Source organism: Semicossyphus pulcher, unplaced genomic scaffold (genome assembly GCF_022749685.1).
Source record: "Semicossyphus pulcher isolate SPU_LCO1_2020_fin unplaced genomic scaffold, fSemPul1.0.p SCAF_4, whole genome shotgun sequence".
Classification (NCBI taxonomy): Eukaryota; Metazoa; Chordata; class Actinopteri; order Labriformes; family Labridae; genus Semicossyphus; species Semicossyphus pulcher.
In genome coordinates this window covers 32,513,966-32,533,139 of record NW_027211715.1, presented here as the reverse complement: position 1 = coordinate 32,533,139, position 19,174 = coordinate 32,513,966, and the positions used below count along the sequence as shown (strand labels likewise).

At 42.8% G+C, this 19,174-nt stretch overlaps 1 protein-coding gene across 3 annotated transcripts in view; it reads left to right on the top strand.

Annotated features, from left to right (window-relative positions):
* Positions 1-19,141, top strand: part of phactr1 (phosphatase and actin regulator 1) — a 41,321-nt gene extending 22,180 nt beyond the window's left edge. For 2 of the 3 annotated variants that reach the window (XM_069679833.1, XM_069679832.1), the window contains exons 2-13: positions 6,784-6,948; positions 10,224-10,304; positions 10,678-10,800; positions 10,886-11,086; positions 11,165-11,420; positions 12,628-12,842; positions 14,025-14,181; positions 16,133-16,188; positions 16,280-16,341; positions 16,831-16,971; positions 17,059-17,135; positions 17,918-19,141. In XM_069679833.1, coding sequence (XP_069535934.1) covers positions 6,784-6,948; positions 10,224-10,304; positions 10,678-10,800; positions 10,886-11,086; positions 11,165-11,420; positions 12,628-12,842; positions 14,025-14,181; positions 16,133-16,188; positions 16,280-16,341; positions 16,831-16,971; positions 17,059-17,135; positions 17,918-17,933 — 1,550 coding nt within the window. In that variant the 3' untranslated portion in view covers positions 17,934-19,141. The remainder of the gene's footprint in view (positions 1-6,783; positions 6,949-10,223; positions 10,305-10,677; positions 10,801-10,885; positions 11,087-11,164; positions 11,421-12,627; positions 12,843-14,024; positions 14,182-16,132; positions 16,189-16,279; positions 16,342-16,830; positions 16,972-17,058; positions 17,136-17,917) is intronic. The other variant, XM_069679834.1, reaches the window with a different exon arrangement.
* Positions 19,142-19,174: the final 33 nt, after the last annotated feature.

Below are 19,174 nucleotides of genomic sequence, written 5' to 3'. Positions count from 1 at the left end.
TAATTAACTAGTTGCTTTGGTTGGAAAATCTCTTTTTATTGACGTCTAAGATCGACACAGAGACGCAGAAAGCTTCTTAAAACGCTGTGAGTCGATACTTCAGCACGAGACGATACGTTTCAGTAATAATATAATTAAAGCAAATCAAAAACAGTCGATTGACCGACCATAACTTTAATTTTAGCTACAACTAGCCTAAAGTTTTAGTGATTATTTTATCAATACAAACATACAACCCAAGACTGAAAGATTTTCGAATAACTATGATATTAAAAAAAAAGAAAGAAGCAAATCTTTAAATTTAAGAACCTGAAAACGACAAGTTTATGTCATATTTTCTTAATAATAATAATAATAATAATAATAATAACTCTATTTATATAGCACCTTTAAAAACAGAATGTTTACAAAGTGCTTTGACAGACAAAGCAAAGGCAGGAACTCAGGAGGATTACTGAATACAAAACAGATTTAAGGAACTCTCAACAATGAGGCCAAAGAAGACAATTGACAAAACAGGAACAGAGGCATTCGGAGCAATAAGCAATGCAAATAAAGAGAAAAATAAATGAAATAAATAAATAAAAATAATAACATAAAACAATATAAAATCATAATTCATAATTCTTGGTTAAAAACAATCCAGTGCTTGTCAATTAACAGGCCAATGACATTCTTAGTCATTCAGGGTTTAAAAGAAACTTGTTAACGGTGTAAAAATGGTTGAAACTGAAATATAGTTGCAATTTAGTCGCCCTATATTTTGAGTTTTTAAGACTCTGCAGTTATAGGTCAGTTTTTTTGTTTTATTTGATATTTTAGAACATTTGAATCTTAGCTGCGCAGACTTTGCCCCTGTGGGCTACCGGCTGAGCTGAACCAGCGCCCCAGACTTTAATTTCATTAAAACACAGTATCAGTGGTGCAGCTGAGTTCAAATGTTTTCCTTGTTTGTCCGCATTCACATTTATTCACCTCATCTTAACCAACAAATCTTTATACTTTGGGTTGCATGTTTGCTGTTTACTCTCTCTGTTTCTTATTTGCCAAGAATTGTTTTCCAGTTTCTCAAATTGGTGGCTGATGGCAACCTGGAAACTGTTAATTCCCGTTGACGGACAATCTATAACCAGGGCATTTATATGACTGATTGACAAGTTCAAGAAAATCTGTTTCCAACCACAGATCAATACAGTCATGCAGAAGATCGATGCTCCTGGTCAAGACATATTTCCTAAGCAGGATCGTTGTCAGTATTCATCACAGCTCAGTCCCTTTAAAAATAAACCCATGAAAAACAACAGATGCAGACACACGAGCGGAGCAATAACCTGCATTAGTCAGCTGATAGAGTGAGCGGTCTGCAGCCTGGCAGCGGCCTCTCTTCTTCTGCTGCTTTGAGCTTGTTGTTGAGTGAGTCAGTGGAGGTAAACAGACCGGGGGTCTGGCTGAAGAATGTCTCCCTGCAGTGTGAGTCTGAGCCCTCTGACTCACTGCTGCACAGACCGGACACCTGGACTCTGTTTACCAGAGGCAAGGCCAAGAAAAGAGTAAAGACATGTCGTGGAAGAGCGAAAAATGTTCACCCCAGCTTTCCAGAGTTTAAGATGCTGTCTTCAGACGTCTGTTTTTATCCCACCAGCAGCCCAACAGCCAAAACACGCTCAGTCAATAATAAGAAGCCGTACAAGTAATAGTTTGAAAAGCTGCAACCAGAGATGGCTCTGCATGTTTGCTAAAGCTCGACCGATAGCGATGGCTTTGTGTTCGAATATAAAATATACCTTTTCTATGTCTATTGTGATTTCACAATGCAGAGGTATTAACTTTGATGCTCTGCTACATCTGATGACACAGTGCTAACATGACCCCTCAAAAATGTGACGTAAGTCATTAATACCCCTTTCCCACCAAAATTAGCATGTTGACGCAGGTTTTTCAGAACCGGGAAGACCCGCTAATAAATGCCGATTGTCTCTTTTCCCATTGCCAGTGGAGTATCCTCCTTTCGCTCTCTTTTCTGCTGACGTCACAAAAAAAACAAACTGAGGCCTTATTTCTTCTTCCCCTCGGATCAGCAGAAGCTCTCTCACCTCAGTGTTGCTGCATCTTGCACGAAACAAAGAACAAATTTACTGTTGTATGTTGTTCTTCTGTATTTACACGACAGCGGCCAGAACTTCAATGCGCGTTGTGCTGGAAAGGGTGCAGAGATAAGCGTGTCGACCCGGGTTTTGTGTTCCCATCATTGCCGATCGGAGCTGAGGCGATAATTACCTGAATGGGTCTGAATGCAGATTGTAACCTTTCCCACTAAGCAAAAAAGCCGGGTGTTAGCGGGTTTTTTGACCAGTGGGAAAGGGGCTTAAAAGTAAGATGTTTCGTAGACACATGATTGAACAGCAGACCGAAGACTTCATGTCATGGGTTTTTAGACTTTAAGAGAAACTCTTCCTTTATTTGTCCAGGGAAGGTTTCCGTGAGCGCTCCGATCTTCACACCAGGGTGCGACACGGAGAAACCACAGACTGAAGCTGTTGTTCTCACAGGAGGGGAGGTGGAGAGGGTTTGGGGTGTAGAGGGTTGGATGTTGTTGTTGAAGGGGGCCTCTCCATCGTAGCTGGTGTAGATCCGAACTGACATCTCTGTCGTAACAAGGCCACCTCAACCCTGACATCTCCTCCTGTCTGCAGCGGCTCACTGATCCACAGTGATTTGTTTTTCCCTCCTCACCTCTGACATCATGTTCAGCTTTTATTTGTGGTAATTTTATCCTGAAAATCAAGGATTCATTCTGCACAATAAGTATAGTAGAAAGTATTTACTGAAGACTTCTTATCAAAGAATAATCAGAAGAAGATGATTTAATTCCAAGTTTCAGCACTTGACAGTTGATTCAGATTCACTCACAGAGGACACGTTTCAGTCCCATGTGTCTGGTTGTTGTTACACTCATAGTTCAGTTTGTTATCACGATGTCTCTTCAGAGCTACGTGACAGGTTTCTTTGTTATTAGATTGAAAGTTAGGTTGTTGGTGAGGCAAGAAAAGATGTGTTTGATGCAGATCTGGTTTTGCTACCTTGCGGTCTTTTATAAAGCTATTTTTAGCTCATTTTCAAGACAGCAAAGGAAAGCGTTTTTCTGGAATCCTTTGTGTTACAAAAATGTTTTTTTCCTTGTGATTTTCTTCCTACAAATGTTCATTATATTTGATTCGAGACATTTTCAAATTAAATTCATATTATTTGTGGACATATTTTCATGTCCATGACCTTTTGTCATTTAAATTTCCTTTAACACATTTTGCAGTGGCAACCAAATAAAAATGATATCTATGATATCTACACGTCCGATGGCACAACAGTGAAATAGTGAGTTTCTTTTCCTCCTTCAAATCTCTTATATTTCCATTAATTTCCTTATGGGCTCTTATGTTCAGGCTGATGATATATTTTGTGTGACTCTAGAAAAGCAGCAGACGTTTGATAGTTTATTTCCTTTCTTCTCATATTTATACTCTTTACAGACACATTTGAGACTTTGCGTTCTTCTGAATAGCATGTTTGCAGCTCCGGAAATAAACAAGACACCACTCCAAATGTTAGTTAAATCAGCGTCTCTCTCTTCATGTCATGGCCGGCCCAATCCAGATGTGAACCTCACTGAAAACCTCCTGAATGTGATCGAGAGGATGGTGGACGGTCACAAGCCATCGAACAAAGAGCGGCCTAACGTCCCCCAGCAGCTCTGTGACAGACTGGAGGAGAGCATGCATGAGAGCTGTGATTAAAAACCAGGTTATTCCACCAGATACTGATCTGAACAACAGAACACTGAACAACAGAACACTAATGTTTGAACTCTTCCTGAGTTAAAACATGAGTGTTCTGTTGTTTCAACATGAACAGGAACTTGTTTCTTTGCATTATTGGAGCTCTGAAAAACATCTTTTTTGCATCTTTTGGTTTTCTTGACCAGTCGTCATTTTCTGCAAACAAAAGACCTGAATGAGAATATTTGATTTGGAAGTAGTGAGAAATGTTGTTTACAATAAAACAGAAGTTCATTTTACACAAACACAAACCTATAAAAAGAAGAACCAGAGAAAAACAGATTTTTCCCATCCCTCTTAAATGTTTGCAGAGCTGCAAACAAACATGGCGCAGAGTGACGACGGATAAGACAAAGGAGCCTGACATGAAAGATGAGCTGCATCTGTCTCATTGTGGTTTGGGTAAAAAAAAAGTGAGAAACAGACATAAAAACATCAATGTTGTAATTTTATATGAACTATTTATTGGTTGACTGAACATTCCAGTTGATATATGCTGAAGTATATCATTATCTGGACATGAAATGACCTGTACTGGGTTATGAAATGTTGGTTGTTTTGAGGGTTGTGCAGCCTTGTCAGCGTTTGTAACCTCTCTCTCCTTCCACTCATGGTTTGTGTCAGTAATCGGACCACGACGTCTGTATGCAGCATTGTGTCTTTCAGTCGTGTGTGCTCCCTGACGCACAGGATCCATTTTACTCTAGGCTGCGTATGAGCCAGCATCAGGGCCACTCCTTGTTGACATTGTGGCTTCAGTTAGACTCTGCTGCTTTAAGAGGTAATTGAATCTTGTGTGTCTGACCCGTCTGCTTGTGTACATCGCTCCAGTCCTCTGTGGTATATCTGTGTGCGTCTGCTGGTGCGTTTGTGTGTTTACATCCTCTTCTGGTTTTTATACATCGCCTCCAGCTCGGGCCGCGCGTCCTCGTTCTGTAGAGGCGATGTTGTGTGTAATGGGAAAGGTGTAATTTTCGAATGGAAAACTGCAGCTCGCTGTATAGAAACAGCCTCCAGCGTGATTCCTTTCAAACAGCTCCCTGTAGGCTCGTGACAGCTCAGAGTGGCACAGTGAATGGAAAAAGTGGAGGAGGGAAAACTTGTTTAGAAAAGTAGGAATGTGTTGTGGAAATTCAGCGTAACGCTTCTTGTTTACCTTCTTTCTCAGATCCGTTTCATTCCTCTCCGTCAGGCCCGGCCTCTGGTTTTCTTCCTCAGTGAAGCTTTGCTCTGCCAGTTTTTCCCCGTCTTAACTTACTGTGATTAAGTGTGATCCAAACGAGCTTTACCTGACTTGATTATGCACAGCCCCCTGGGAGGATGTGTCCCCTGACATTTCAATTACAGACGAGTGATCGTCTGTTTTCCTGTGGGTTGAAGAAGCCCAGCATCCCAGTAAAGAAGCAGTATGAGCATTTAAAGCCACTCAAAACTGACGGTTACCTGTCCTTTAAACCCTGACCTCATTATCTCACCTTTAAATAACCTCTATATTTAGCATGACTTCATACGTGGGTCTGAAAATGAAAGTCAGATTGATTTTCTGAGCACCGCTGTCATTAAGGACGTGTCACAGGTGAATTTATGGGGGTGCTGGATTGATTTCATGTGACAGATGAGGAGTCATGTGGAGGGCAGGACGTCTTATAGCAGAGGGCACCTTGGACTCTTAACCTGTAAGGCCGCACGATGACGGCCAAAATGATAATCACGACTATTTTGACATTTAAATAAACAAACATCGTGTGCTGCATTCAGGCTCATGTTCAAATTTTGTAGCAAACTAAAACTTCAAATTTGCTTCTTTAATTTAACTTTGTTCTTCTAGAAGCAGAGTGCAATGCAGATTGATTAGGTAATGTCAGTGTGTCTTTGGGATAGGGTGTCTCTGTACAGCAGCGTCTCTGTTACGGATGCCGTTGGACGAGGACGGGGAGTAGCTCGTTCTTCCTCTTGGCCTCCATACACTCCTCATGCTGTTTTTTCAGCCGCTTGAACAAGTTGATTGTATTGCTTTGCCGTGCACACACAGGCTTCATGACCTCTTTGCATGTTAGTTTTTCTTGCAGAACATCCCTCGCCCTAAACAACCGATGACGTTTCAGATTAACAGGTGACTTGCTCTCTTCCTGTTTTAGCGTAACAACAAGCAGCATTCAAAGCGTGCTTGATTTGATATGCAGCAGGGTTTTCTACAGGGTTCTTCAGGGTACTCACACGGCTGCTTTCTTCAACAATTACTTCATTTAAGAATATGTGACATTATTACACATGGAAAGTTAAATCCTGGCTCAACTGAGATGGTTTGCTGCATGTGCTGCAGGCCGTGCTGAGACGATGTAAACCATGGAGTAGGAGCCTGTTCTGCGGACAAACTGCACGATGAAACCACTTCTAAATCAGCACATGCATTGTTTTCTGCATTAAATGTTCTGTAACCAAGTTTTCACATCACTAACTTAAACATATACACGATACCAATACACCTGTGATGTGCATGCTACGGCAACACAGGTAGTGCAATGCAGAAAGCCCTCCTTGGTCAACAAGGGTGGACAGCGCTTCAGACGAGAAAGGTGCAGGCGAAGCTTTACCAGCAGCAGCAGCAGCCTGAGTGTGGCAGCTCCCAGTGAGGAGGGAGGCGTCTTTAAATGGACCGCCTTGTTGTGAGTGTGTGTGTGTGTGTGTGTGTGTGTGTGTGTGTGTGTGTGTGTGTGTGTGTGTGTGTGTGTGTGTGTGTGTGTGTGTGTGTGTGTGTGTGTGTGTGTGTGTGTGTGTGTGTGTGTGTGTGACTGATTTAAAAACAACGACTCACAGAGTGGGCTGTCAGCTGATCACAGCTGGGCGTGTGGGACTTCTGTGTCCTGCATGAGCCAGCGTGACGCTTCATTATTGTAGGAGTTGTTTACCTGCCTGTTAATGACCTTGTTGTTCCTCTTCTGTTTTCCAGCTGAGGAAGTGGAGAGGTTGGCAGCGATGCGCTCTGATTCGCTGGTTCCCGGCACACACACGCCTCCCATTCGGCGGCGGAGCAAATTTGCCAACCTGGGACGTCTGTTCAAACCCTGGAAGTGGAGGAAGAAGAAGAGCGAGAAGTTCAAACAGACCTCTGCTGGTGAGAAACACATGACGACCATTACCCCCCCTCCCCCTCCTCTGCCTCCTGTAGTAATGTGTTCACTCAGCTCTCCGGCAGACAGGAGATAGATGTGTCCCTGTTGCTCTGAGCAACAGAAGCATTGATGAATGGCAGCCGAGAGCTGCAGAGCGGGGGGTTGATATAGGGGCTGCAGGGAAGATCTTCTGTGCATGATTATGATTATGTAAGGCTGCAGGTCAGCTGCTCCTGCTGCTCCTGCTGCTCCTGCTGCTGCCTCATCAACCAGCAGCACCACGGAGCCGGCTCCTCACTGGTTGTTGGATTAGCTCTGGTATAAACTATTGATAAACTCATAATAGAAGGATGTGTGCATTTCACGCGTTAGTGAACTCATCAGGTTGTTGAGAGGAACACAAAGGTGACAAATTCTATCTATTGTTTTCCTCCAGTTGTCTGTGTGGATGCAGGCAGAAAAAAACACATTAAATTCCAATAAACATGCCATATAATAACATCATAGATATGAATTAATGCTCTATAAACGTAAATAAAGATAATGTACATATAGTTTAATGTCCAACATTGTAAATACAGATAAATGTCTGACAGAGTAATATACACATTTAGACGTCATATTAGAGCCCGTGTGGGGGGGAAATGGAGCTGGGGAAGGATTTAAATATTCAGTGAACAGAGATGCTCTAATATATAATTCAGATATTTAAAAGTCATAAATTTGTGAGAAAAATAACCAGAAATCCTCTGAGATGAAATATTGTGGGGGTTTTTTTGTTTTGTTGTTTTGGTAGAGAAATGTACTGTGGAGTGTTTACTCGAGAAACTACAGCTCAGTGTAGAGTAGATGATTTTTCTGTGTCTATAGTCAGAATATTTGTTAGAAGATTTTCATTTTAAAATAAATGTCTCTTAAGTCTCTATCTATCACTGAATGAGGTAACTCAATGGTGATTGAGCCGATGGCCCACTGATGAAAGCCTTTGCATTTGTAGTATCACAGACTGGGTCAAGCGGCGCCCAGTTAGTGACGCGTTTCCCATCAGCCAGCAGTGGTTGGTCTGCCAGAGAGGGTAGGCGGAGCTAAGCGGCTGCTTTTCCGCTCTCTGCAAGTGTTGCGAGTAAACAGTAATCTACTATGGCTGAACAAACAAAGAAAAGATGGATGACTACAGATACAACTTCAACAAGAAGTGAAAATCCAAAGAAGAAGAAACAAACTCGACGCTCAGATGAAGCAAACAGTCTGAAAAGGAAAGCGACCGTCAGCCAGGAAAATCAAGAGTTACAACCAGAGCCAACCGCGGACGTCACACATGCAGCACTGTCTGGATATCTGGGAAGTGTGCTCCTGCAGTTACCGTTTATCGCCACAGGTGGCGCCAAAGAGAACGAAACAGAGATCTTTTTCTTGAAAATCATTCATCTTGTTTGACTCCCCTCTTCCTTCTCGGCTGTTGTTTTCAGACTTCAGTGCTCTTATGTGCCTTTGTGCTTTACAGAGGTGTTAAAAATTTGGCAAAATATGTCTTAATACAATTTTATATATAAAAGTATAAAATGAAAATAAATCTATATGATCGTCAAAATAAAAAAGGGAGACTGAGGAGTCTGTGGGGAAAATAAAGCTAATTGAAAAGCTAATTGTACACCGTTCACGTTTATTATACTCAGTTCAGACATTACGACTAAAGCCGATAATTACAGCGTTCATCAGAGAAGGAAACACAGCAGCTGTGGAAGAGGTGATTATAAACATTTACTGCAGCAACAAATCAGCTTTAAACGATGATCGTGAACTCTTTCCTCAGGAGTGACGTTAGCCTCGGTATCAGTACATATGTCTGCTTCTCTGCTACAATATGCTCCCTGCAGAAAGCTGTGAGATGGAGGGGAGCGTCTGATCTGGAAGCTGTTGTTGTTTCTCAGCTGGTTTTTACATCCTGTTCTCAGCGAGAGACGCAGCAGAGGGGCGACGAGAGGCTTCCTACAGTCAAGCTGTTCTCCCAGCTGTCACAGCGGGTCACAGAAACCTACTTCCTCTGTGTATGCAAATAAAACACAGTATGCAGTGTGCAGCACGTACATGCACACAGGTAGATGCACGCTGAGAGCACCATGTGTTACTGCTGGACTCCTGCCATCAGTCAGTGCAGGTGGTGCAATCATTCGTGGTTCATCGGGGCCTGATACTGAAAAAGAAAGTATGTATTTTTTAAAGGACAGGCAGGTATGTGTTGTGTTCTTCCAATGAGTCATGACATTTGCAAAATGTTGTTCCTGTGCTGCAATTTCTTCTCCCCTTTGTGGAGTTAAAGGAACTCACAGTTTGTTCCCACGGTGCTTCATGTTGTTCTCACCTTTTGCATTCACCTTTGGTCTTTTCAGATATTTGCTTATCGTCATGTGTGTTGCTGTGGACATTACTCACAGGCTCTGCATCCAACTGATTTAATTATGTGCTCCAGGAAAATAAGAACTGGCACAGGCACGTTGGTTAAAGAGCGTCTGTCTCAAGAGGAGAGATGGAAGTCAAATAACTCTTCTCTGATAACTGTCAGGGAAAAAAAGCGACAATAAGGCTGCACGATGTTGGAAAGAACGCTATAACTTTTTGTTTTGCGATATTTATTGCGAGTTAAAAAAAAATACAGGAAATTATTCCAGATAAACGCTGCATGTTTTTATGTCCTTACAAACAATTGTAATTGTTTGAGTCTGTTCTCTTGTAACAAACCAAAACTCTACTTTTACCACATTTGGTTCAGTGTCTCTGACACCCTCATAAAAAAGGAGCGAGAGTCCAGGAGGAGCGATACGTTTCTTTATGAAAATAAGTACAAACAGGCGTGTGGGCTGTTATTTATAAGGCGAAGGAACCAAGACTTGACTAGACCAAATAGTGTCAAAAAATCAGGATAAATTATAGTGTTAGCGAGCAGACCTTAAGATTGTTAGCTTTAAACCTTGTTTTTTTGTTCAATTTGATGAAAACATGGGTTAATTAATCAGTTAATGTTTAAAATGTTGCTTTATGTATTAAATTAAAGATAATTAAACTCCATTATTTATCCTTCAGCTCCTTTGCTGCAAACATCTCGTCTCAGTCTGAGCCGGTGTTGAGGCCTCCTCAAAGCTCAGAGCAAGATTATAACAGGGGAGCAACAATGATGGAGGCAGTACACGTTTTTTAAGTATCCAGCAGCACAGGAGTGGCCTGATGGTTTAGTCCTGTTTGCTGTTTATGTGACGTCATGTCGTCTCTGCTCCCTCAGTGTTGGAGAGGAAAATGTCCACTCGCCAGAGCAGAGAGGAGCTCATCAAGAAGGGAGTGCTGAAGGAGGTTTATGAGAAAGGTAAGGGTCAAGGAAACGGAGGGGATCGATCACATGTGGGAGGATCGAGAAATGAGTTGTTTATTGTTTAAGAAAAATATCTTTAGGGATTTTTTGATTTGTTTAGTCTGTAAAGTCTGTAAAACAAGGTTGTTTAAGTTTCCAAGAGCTCAAAGTAAGCCTTGAAAGTCCCAGACTAAGAGATGATCAACTTAATGTAATATCAAACACAGTATAGCAACTTCTCACAGTTAAGACCAGTGAAGCTTTATTACTTGCTTTAATTATTAATGGATTATAAACACTGTCTGCTGTTGATAAGTATCAGCACAACTTGAGTCCCTAAGTTGTAGTTTTTCCTGTCTTTTATTAACTCTGCTCTCTGTCTGTGCAGACGGCTCTTGCTCATCGGTACGAGAGGAGGTGAAGATGGAGAACGGACGCTCTCCGGTGCTCGGCTCCGGCCTGTCAGAGTGTGAAGGTGCTGAGCTGATGGAGGGAGCGGCTGCAGCTGGAGGTAAGCGGCCGAGCCTCAGCGCCGCTATCGCCTCACCCCTCCCCCACTCATCGTAGCATCTCACTGTTTTATTTCCTCTCCTCAGGCTCTCTGGAGTTTCAGATGTCCAGTGAGGGTGCGTGTCAACAGGACCACGCCCAAAAATCCATCCAGGCTCCGCCCACTAAGAAGTCCACTGTGTACCCGGCCGACGGCGCTGAGTCACCGCACAGACCTCCCACGCTACACAAGCAACCTCCTGCGCTACCACCCAAACCCTTCAACAGGCTACCTAATCACATGACAGGTACGTCTGTCTGCATGCACGCTCGTTAATGACACATGCGTCTCAGTGTATCTAATCCTTTCACCCACCTGCATGCAGACGGAGCCCCGGTGAAGCTGCCGTGTATGTCGGTGAAGTTGTCTCCTCCTCTACCTCCAAAGAAGATCCTGATCTCTGTACCTGCAGGGACCATGGAGCCCTCTCCGCTCGCCTTCCAGAAGTGCCCCGCCCCTCCCGGCCACGGTCCAATGGGCGGACACTCCCTACCGTACGGGACGATGCCCCTCCACCCTCCCAGCCGAATCATAGAGGAGCTCAACAAGACCCTGGCCCTCACCATGCAGAGGTTTGAGAGGTGAGGAGCAATGTGTCAGCTCTGACACAGATCTTAAAACTCTACAGGCTTTTTGGACAGAAGGCAGAAGTCATGTTCACAAGTCTTTAATGTAAGGATAATGTGTAGTGAGTAGGTTGTTATCGCAGAGTTTTACTTTAGAAATCAATTATTTTCACACAAGATATTGATTTGGAAATTATTTTATTGATTAAAACATGATTACAAATGGTCTCTTACACTCATAGAGACAGCTGCGTCCATAGCAACCATTAAGTCTATGAGCTAACCTCGCTGTTTTTACTCACATTAAATAGAAACATTTCCTCTGATGGTGAAGTAAGTCACGGTGAACAGGACCACAGGAATCACAGCAGCACCTGATGAGGTGTTCTGTCTCGTCACTGTCGGAGTCCTTTTTCCATTCACCGTCTTTAAACACCGCCGTATCCCGCCTCGTGTTCTGTTTGTTTACTTCGTGTGCCGTCTTGTCTGTCTGTTTCAGCCTTCAGTTTTTGCGTCTTTAAACCTTTGTTGCTTTCTCTCCGCTGTTTTGTGTCTTTTCTTATTTCCCTCTGTAAACAAGCCGACGTCAAATTAACTGGACTTCTTTTGGCGGATTGATACGATTACAGTTAGTCCTCTGGATTGTGTGATTAGAGCAGCTTCCCTAGCAACGGTCTGTTGTTCATAGCAACGGTCTGTTATCGAGAAAAAACAGACCTCGGATTGCCGTACTTAACCAATCAGAATCAAGTATTCAACACAGCCGTGTAATAATGTGGTATTATAGTCTAAAGTAATGTTAGGTCAAGGTAATTGTTCGTCATCAAATTTGGAGAATTCTTCAGACAAGCTGTATAATAACTTAAATTACTGCTGATCCGGCTGCATGTAAAGGAAACAATCCTGACAAAATCTAATATTTTATATTAATATAATATGGAAAAGTGTCTTCATCGCCCCTGCTCTGTTATGAACTGCAGTGTACTGGTTCCCTCCCCTCTCCTCCACTTCCTCACACCTCCTCATCCATCAGTATGATTGGTTTCCTGTCTGCGCAGAAATTTTCTACAAGCCAGGCTCTTCTTACTGACGTGCTACTTGGATACTTGGACTGTAGATTGATGACCAAGCACAGTTGGCTCAAGACTGTTCATAGATTTTTTATTCATATCATTTCACAACACTGAGCACAAACCTCTGACGCTCTCCCTCCCTCCTGCAGCTCCATGATGCACACCGTTCCCACGGTGATGATCGAGTGTGATGACGACAAAGAGAACCTCCCAAACCAGGCCGACTACGAGGACCTGCCTGGTAGGTACAAGGGCCAGGAGGAGGAGGAGGACGACGAGGAGGAGGAAGATGACGAGGAAGAGGAAGATGATGATGAGGAAGAGGACGATGACGAGGAAGATGAGGACGATACATTTTTTACAAGTATGTTTATCTTTCTCTACGTGATGTTTTATTCCCCCGTTGTCAGTTCTGTCTTAAATTGTTCAAATTTCTTCAAATGGGGCACAATTGTCCACTTGGACTCAAGGATGAACTTAGTGATTTTGGTGGTCAAAGGTCAAAGGTCACTGTGACCTCACAAAACACGCTTGTGGCCATAACTCAAGAATGAATCTGCTAATTATGACAAAATTTCACACACATTTCTAACAGTTTTAAAATGATGGAGTGGTGACATTTTATACCCAAAACATGAAAGGTCATCTTCACTGTGACAGAATAATGCTTCATGATGTCCCTCCAATACAATTCTTATTGATTCGACCCCGAGGTACGTGTGTGAATCCACCCTTTCACTTCCTGTCGCTGGATGACAGCAGGACAGGGGGCCTCCTGCTCCTCTGCTAATCCACAACGAGCTCTGTGATCTGCTAATGTTGAACTTAAGGTGATGATAGTTGCATCATGTGTCAAAGCTCAGTACTCTCTCCTCCTCTGGACATGGTGGTGGAGGCATACAACCGCAAGGCGGTAATTCTAGTTCACTGTATGCATGAATTGCTAATACATTGTATGTGTGTCTGAGCATATACTGTATGTTAATGTGTTTTCATATGTTTGCACAAGAACAAACAACATGAAGTATGAAGCTGCCGTTTATCAGGGACGTAAATTATTAATCACAGAAGTGCCGCGTATATATTTTATTTATTTTGCACACATTTTATTGTACACATAATACATAAAGAAAGGGAAAGGATAAGTGCTGGTGAGAATCAATAAACAAGGACAGCTTTGAAATACATCTTACCTGAAAGAGAGAAAGAAAGAAAGAAAGAAAGTAAAACAATGAAACAGAAAATATAAAGCTGAGTTGCCTCACAAACGATTGTTGTTAATGGAACGTTATTTACGTCATGTTACACTTTATTGGAAAACCACTTAAAAGAACTTTTCGCAAAATATCTAGACTTGACCGCATGTCTGGATCTGAGTGTTTCCAGCCGGCCGGCCGTCAAGACAATAAACGAATAACTCACAGAACTATGTTTGTGTTTGCTGCTGGAAGAAAATCTATACAGGGTTCTCACAGTCAGCTTGTCCTGTCTGGATCACCATGTGCATGGATACATTACATGCATGTTGCTTCTTCAATCATTGCAGGCACACTGGCAATGAAGGTGTTAAGGAAGGACTCTCTGGCCATCAAGCTGAGTAACCGTCCATCCAAGAGGGAGCTGGAGGAGAAAAACATCCTGCAGCTGCAGTCGGACCAAGAGAGGCTCGAGTCTCGACAGCAAACAGCCACCAAACTGACCCGGTGAGCGGCCGCAGCAATAATCTCTATTCTGGTGTTCTGGTTTCCGTTTGTAGTACGCTTGTAGTCCGAGTAATATTGACCAATCACGTATCGGCAGGAAAAACAGTCAGGAACGAGAGCAAAAACAGACGGAACGTAATCCACATCAGCAGCTATCTGACCATGAGTTAGCTTATATTTATCGCTAACCACTGGCTAAACAGGACACGCCCGACTTGTTCACCGTTGTCCCCAGAGGCTACATTGCCGACTATAGCCGAGGGGATCCGACATTGCTGGAGCAAAAACCCATGCAGAGATTTTACACATGTGCAGACACACACATTCCTCCACATGCGGGCGACGTCACCTACAAAGTGCTTCAGCTCCATGTTGGCTGTGATAGATTCGACCAGGCCGCCAAGGGGAGCAGATGATGGATTATGAGTCATAACGGAGCGAGGAGGAGGGAGATTAACGCTGAGGAGATGCTACGTGTCGAGTCGACGTGTGGGAAATAAAAAGTGGAGTGCAGTATGTAGTCTGAGGATTTAAAAGGGGACCCGGTGTCTGAGTGAAGCTGCAGCAAGCACGTGCAGATACACAAATGTCTCCCATTTTAAAGATGAATTTGTCTCCAGAGTGAATCCCTTCTTTTTCTATTCATGAAATGTGCTGAGATATGGTTAGATGAGCAGATTGAACTGCATTATGTTATACAGTAACTCATTTATTAGAAAGCAAACCTCAAGATTTGTTAATAAGGATTTTTAGTTGATGTTTACCTTTAATGGATTCTTCCTTGAACCCTCTAAGTGGTCACAACTAGGACTGCATCTAACAACTATTTTGATAGTCGACTAGTCACCGATTATTGAAACGATAAGTCGACTGGTCGGATTATTAATTGCACAATTACCTGATGGCTCTTATTCCCAAATTTCCCCTCTGGGGATCAATAAAGATCTTAACTGTCAGCTTTTAAAATTAGTTGGAGGTTCTTTCAGGCATGTGCTAACGAACACAAATATGTATTTTAATACACTTTTTGGCTCCTACTGATACAAAAGATGAATAAAAGGAGGAAGAACAAGAGAAGGAGAGAAAAGTGTGTTCTAGGGGAAAATGTAAAAGAGAAAAATCACACAGCGTGGATGTAACTTTAAACTTGATGTTTAAAAGAGAGATGCATCAGGTTCTTTCTGTAGCACTACAGTGTTCTATTAATGTAAGAAGCCAGTCCAACTCAGTCTATAGATAGCTAAGGTTAACTACAGTAGCTGATCATCTATCTGTTGGAGTCTGCATCGTCCATGAGTCCATCATGCCTTCTCTTCAAACGCTCGCACGTTACCGACGTGCTCCTGTCCACTTTACAAATCCTGCAGGCGTCTTTCTCTCTTCGCAGCGTTGAGGGTGAAATGCTCCCAGACTTTTAGGACGCGGTGATGTTGCATCAGCCGCCGCCTTTTATACCTGTTGCTGCTTTGCATGCGCGACTCTCAGCAAAGATAGTAAGGATGCGAGATGGCTCACACCTCAAACTCAGCTCCGGAAAACGATGTTATGTCCTTGCACAGCTTGAAAACATGCGCGATGATCTAACTGACTAATTATCAACAGCTGGCAACTAATTCTGTCGTCGATTTTTGTCCCTTAAACCTCCTCCTCTTAGCATATTTCAACTTCTGTTTATCCCTGCACCACCTCAAAGTCAATCAGAGCCCTTTAATTCACAACATTCATTCTTTCAATCATTCAGCAAACTTTTATTTAACCCTCGACATGTAATGAAGTTTCCCTTATTTGCAAAAACATCTAAAAATTACAATACTCAGTGAAAACAGTTGCACACTGAGGGGAAGTGGTTTGAGATCTTTCCAAGAGAAATCAGAATGTCGATCTTTTATCTCCTCATACAAAGAGTCCTCAGCGAAATGTTTTCCTGATAGACGTGTCGGTATTTTTTCAGGAGGTTGAGTCAGCGGCCGACAGCAGAAGAGCTGGAGCAGAGGAACATACTTAAACGTAAGGAGTGCACAGTAATAGTAATAATAATAATATATTACTCCTCGCTGTGAAGCTGATCACGCTCTCTTTTTTTTTTTCTCCCTGGCAGCTCGAAACGATCTGGAGGAGCAGGAGGAGAAGAGGGAGATCAAGAGACATTTATCCAAAAAGGTAGGACTCACAGGTGGAGGCTTTGATGCTTAGTTCACAACCAACGCTGCAAATATGAACATGGTTGCTGTGGCGACAGAACGAATCTCGCTCTGTCGTGTGTGTCTTTGTGGGCAAAGATTTCCATCTCCGTTGCTGCACTGAAATAATGTTTGATGTCATGAAACAGAGAACTCAAACCAACAAATCCATCGTCAACATTTGGTTCATTTAATAGTTGACAACTTACTGATTGATTATACTTTTGGGTGTTTCCAGTATTTAATATTTTACTCCGATGCTAATACAAAGAAAAACGAGATTATTAAAACCATTATTACACAAAGGTGACACTTTTTTACACCAGCCAAAGAGAGATGAACCACCAACTTTTCTCATCACAAACACGACCCTCCATCCGATCCCGTCCTCTCCCCACAGACACGTTAGAAAACATTGATGTGGTTCATAAGTTCTGGACTGACGCGCCTCTTTTCTTGCGTCTTCCAGCTCAGCCAGAGGCCCACGGTGGAGGAGCTGAGGGAGGCGAAGATCCTGATCCGCTTCAGCGACTACGTGGAGGTGGCCGAGGCTCAGGACTACGACAGGCGAGCGGACAAGCCGTGGACGCGGCTAACAGCTGCTGATAAGGTCTGCAGAACTCACAGATTTACCTTATTAACTCAAGTTCTCTGGAGGTGTGTCGTGTATGTGAACACGTGTTTGTGTGTCGTTCAGGCTGCCATCAGGAAGGAGCTGAACGAGTTTAAAAGCACAGAGATGGAGGTGCACGAGTCGAGCCGTCATTTTACCAGGTGAGACAAAGCTACACTCACACCTGCTAACAGAGCGATGAGGCATGTGGAATTCATATGATTTATTTAACACTACGTCGTCATGGTTTCCAGTATCAACACAACAGTCTTATTATTGATATATGTGTCAAATAAAGGAGGATTTATGCTACATGGATGCATGTCCACTTCAGGCTTCCGTACCTTTGCACTCTTCGGTGCCACCTATGGCAATAAGCAGTAATGGAAGGTGCGTGTCAGATCTCTCTCTAACAGAGATCTAAACAGCATCCTCATTGGCAGCTCGACGGTCTTGTTTCATCCGAAGGTTTACTTTGATTCTTTTTCTTTTAATTCCAAATTATCCTGCGAACGATTAGTCGAGTTGGTCCTGAAGGGGTCGTGCTGTTTATTTAAACAGGTCGTCCTCTGTGTAAGGCCAAATTAGGACATCCCAGATTACATTGTTTGACCTGGCTCGACCTTTATCTGTTGAAGCTGCACTTTGTCTGACCCGTCTCCACCAGCGCTTTGTTCACATTGTTCGGACCATAATTAGGAGCAGCCAAGTGTGAAAACGGTTTAATGCTGTTATCTGCACTGATGAAAGACATTCAGCGTACTTGTAGCATCTTAGAAATAAGCCTGAAACACAGCTGGGGCTGATTCATTCTAAAAGTGATGAACCAAAGTGTCATTTTGCTTCTGTCTGCAGCAAAGTTTAATGACAATCTGTTCATAAATATTTAACTGCACCTGTTCGAAAAAGGCACTCACCTGTTCGTCTTCACATCTCCCTGCAGGTTTCATCGGCCATAAGATGTTTCAGTGTCTTTCTCCCACACTGAGCCTCGAGTGTTCACACTGCGACCCGCTGCCCTCGGACTGCTGACTGCTCCCCTTTCCAGCGTCGACTTTGGATCGACCTACTGGACTCGAACGCAACCTTTGCGCTGCGGCCGTCACAGGAAACGGGAGCAAACCGTTCTCACGTCTCCCCTCAGGAGATTCTACAGACAGCTTGATATTCAAAAGCTTTTCATTTTTTAGGAGGAAGACGCGGCGATTTGTTTACTTTGCAGCACTTTTGGACGTCAAACTGAATCTGTGCCAATTTGAAGTGAGGGAGCGGCAGAAGATGGGACTCCATTTTCCTTTTCTTTTTGTACAAAGGGACTGTTTTGTTGGTTGTTCTCACTCTTTTTCTCAACTGGACTTCATCTTTTGTTGAGGGGCATGCTTGTGTTGGCGTAGTTTTATTCTCAGTGTCTTAATTTGCCAGAAGAATTGAAATACGGCAGCTGAATCTTAAGCCAAAATGTCCATATATCCGTGTCAAATTCCCAAGATGATCCGTCTGCAAGTCACAGTACAAATTAAAATCTCCTGACACAAACACACCAATCAACTGAGCAATAATTTCAGCTTTTCTCCGTCTGTTTTTGAGCTGCATTCGAAAGCTCAAAACACCACCAGGACTTTAGATCCCAATTTTTTTTTAACCAAAACTTGACTTTCTGCAGAAGTCGGGATCTTGAATGCATCCCAGAGCGGCCGCTGGTGAGCGTTCAGTAAGCCACTGTGTCACTGTGCCTACCGTTTTGTTTACAGGGATTTAAAATTTGCCAAATTCACTTGTTTCCTTTGATGCAGATGATTTATCTGGAGACAGTAAAATGTTGCCGAACTCTCTGAGAAAGACTTTTTTTTGTATTTCTTTTTTTATGACAAACTTTTTGGGTACGAAATATGAAAACTCTGCCATCTTACTTTCCATGTTTTTATTGTTTACAGTCCATATTAGGATCATGGAAGTTTTGACCGTGTAACTGGGAGAACTGGTTGATCTGTTGTATGTGTGTCATGACTGTGTGTGTATGAGTGTGCGGATGTACAGGCGATGGGAATATAACCGTCTCTTGTGTGTGAAGAAATGTTTTGAGAAAGATTCTCAGAATTATAAAACTTGTACATAACAAAGAAAGAAAGTGAAACTTTTCAAATGTTTTTTGTAAAGCAGAAAAACTGCATGTGTGTATTAATTTATTGTGAGTCTTCTA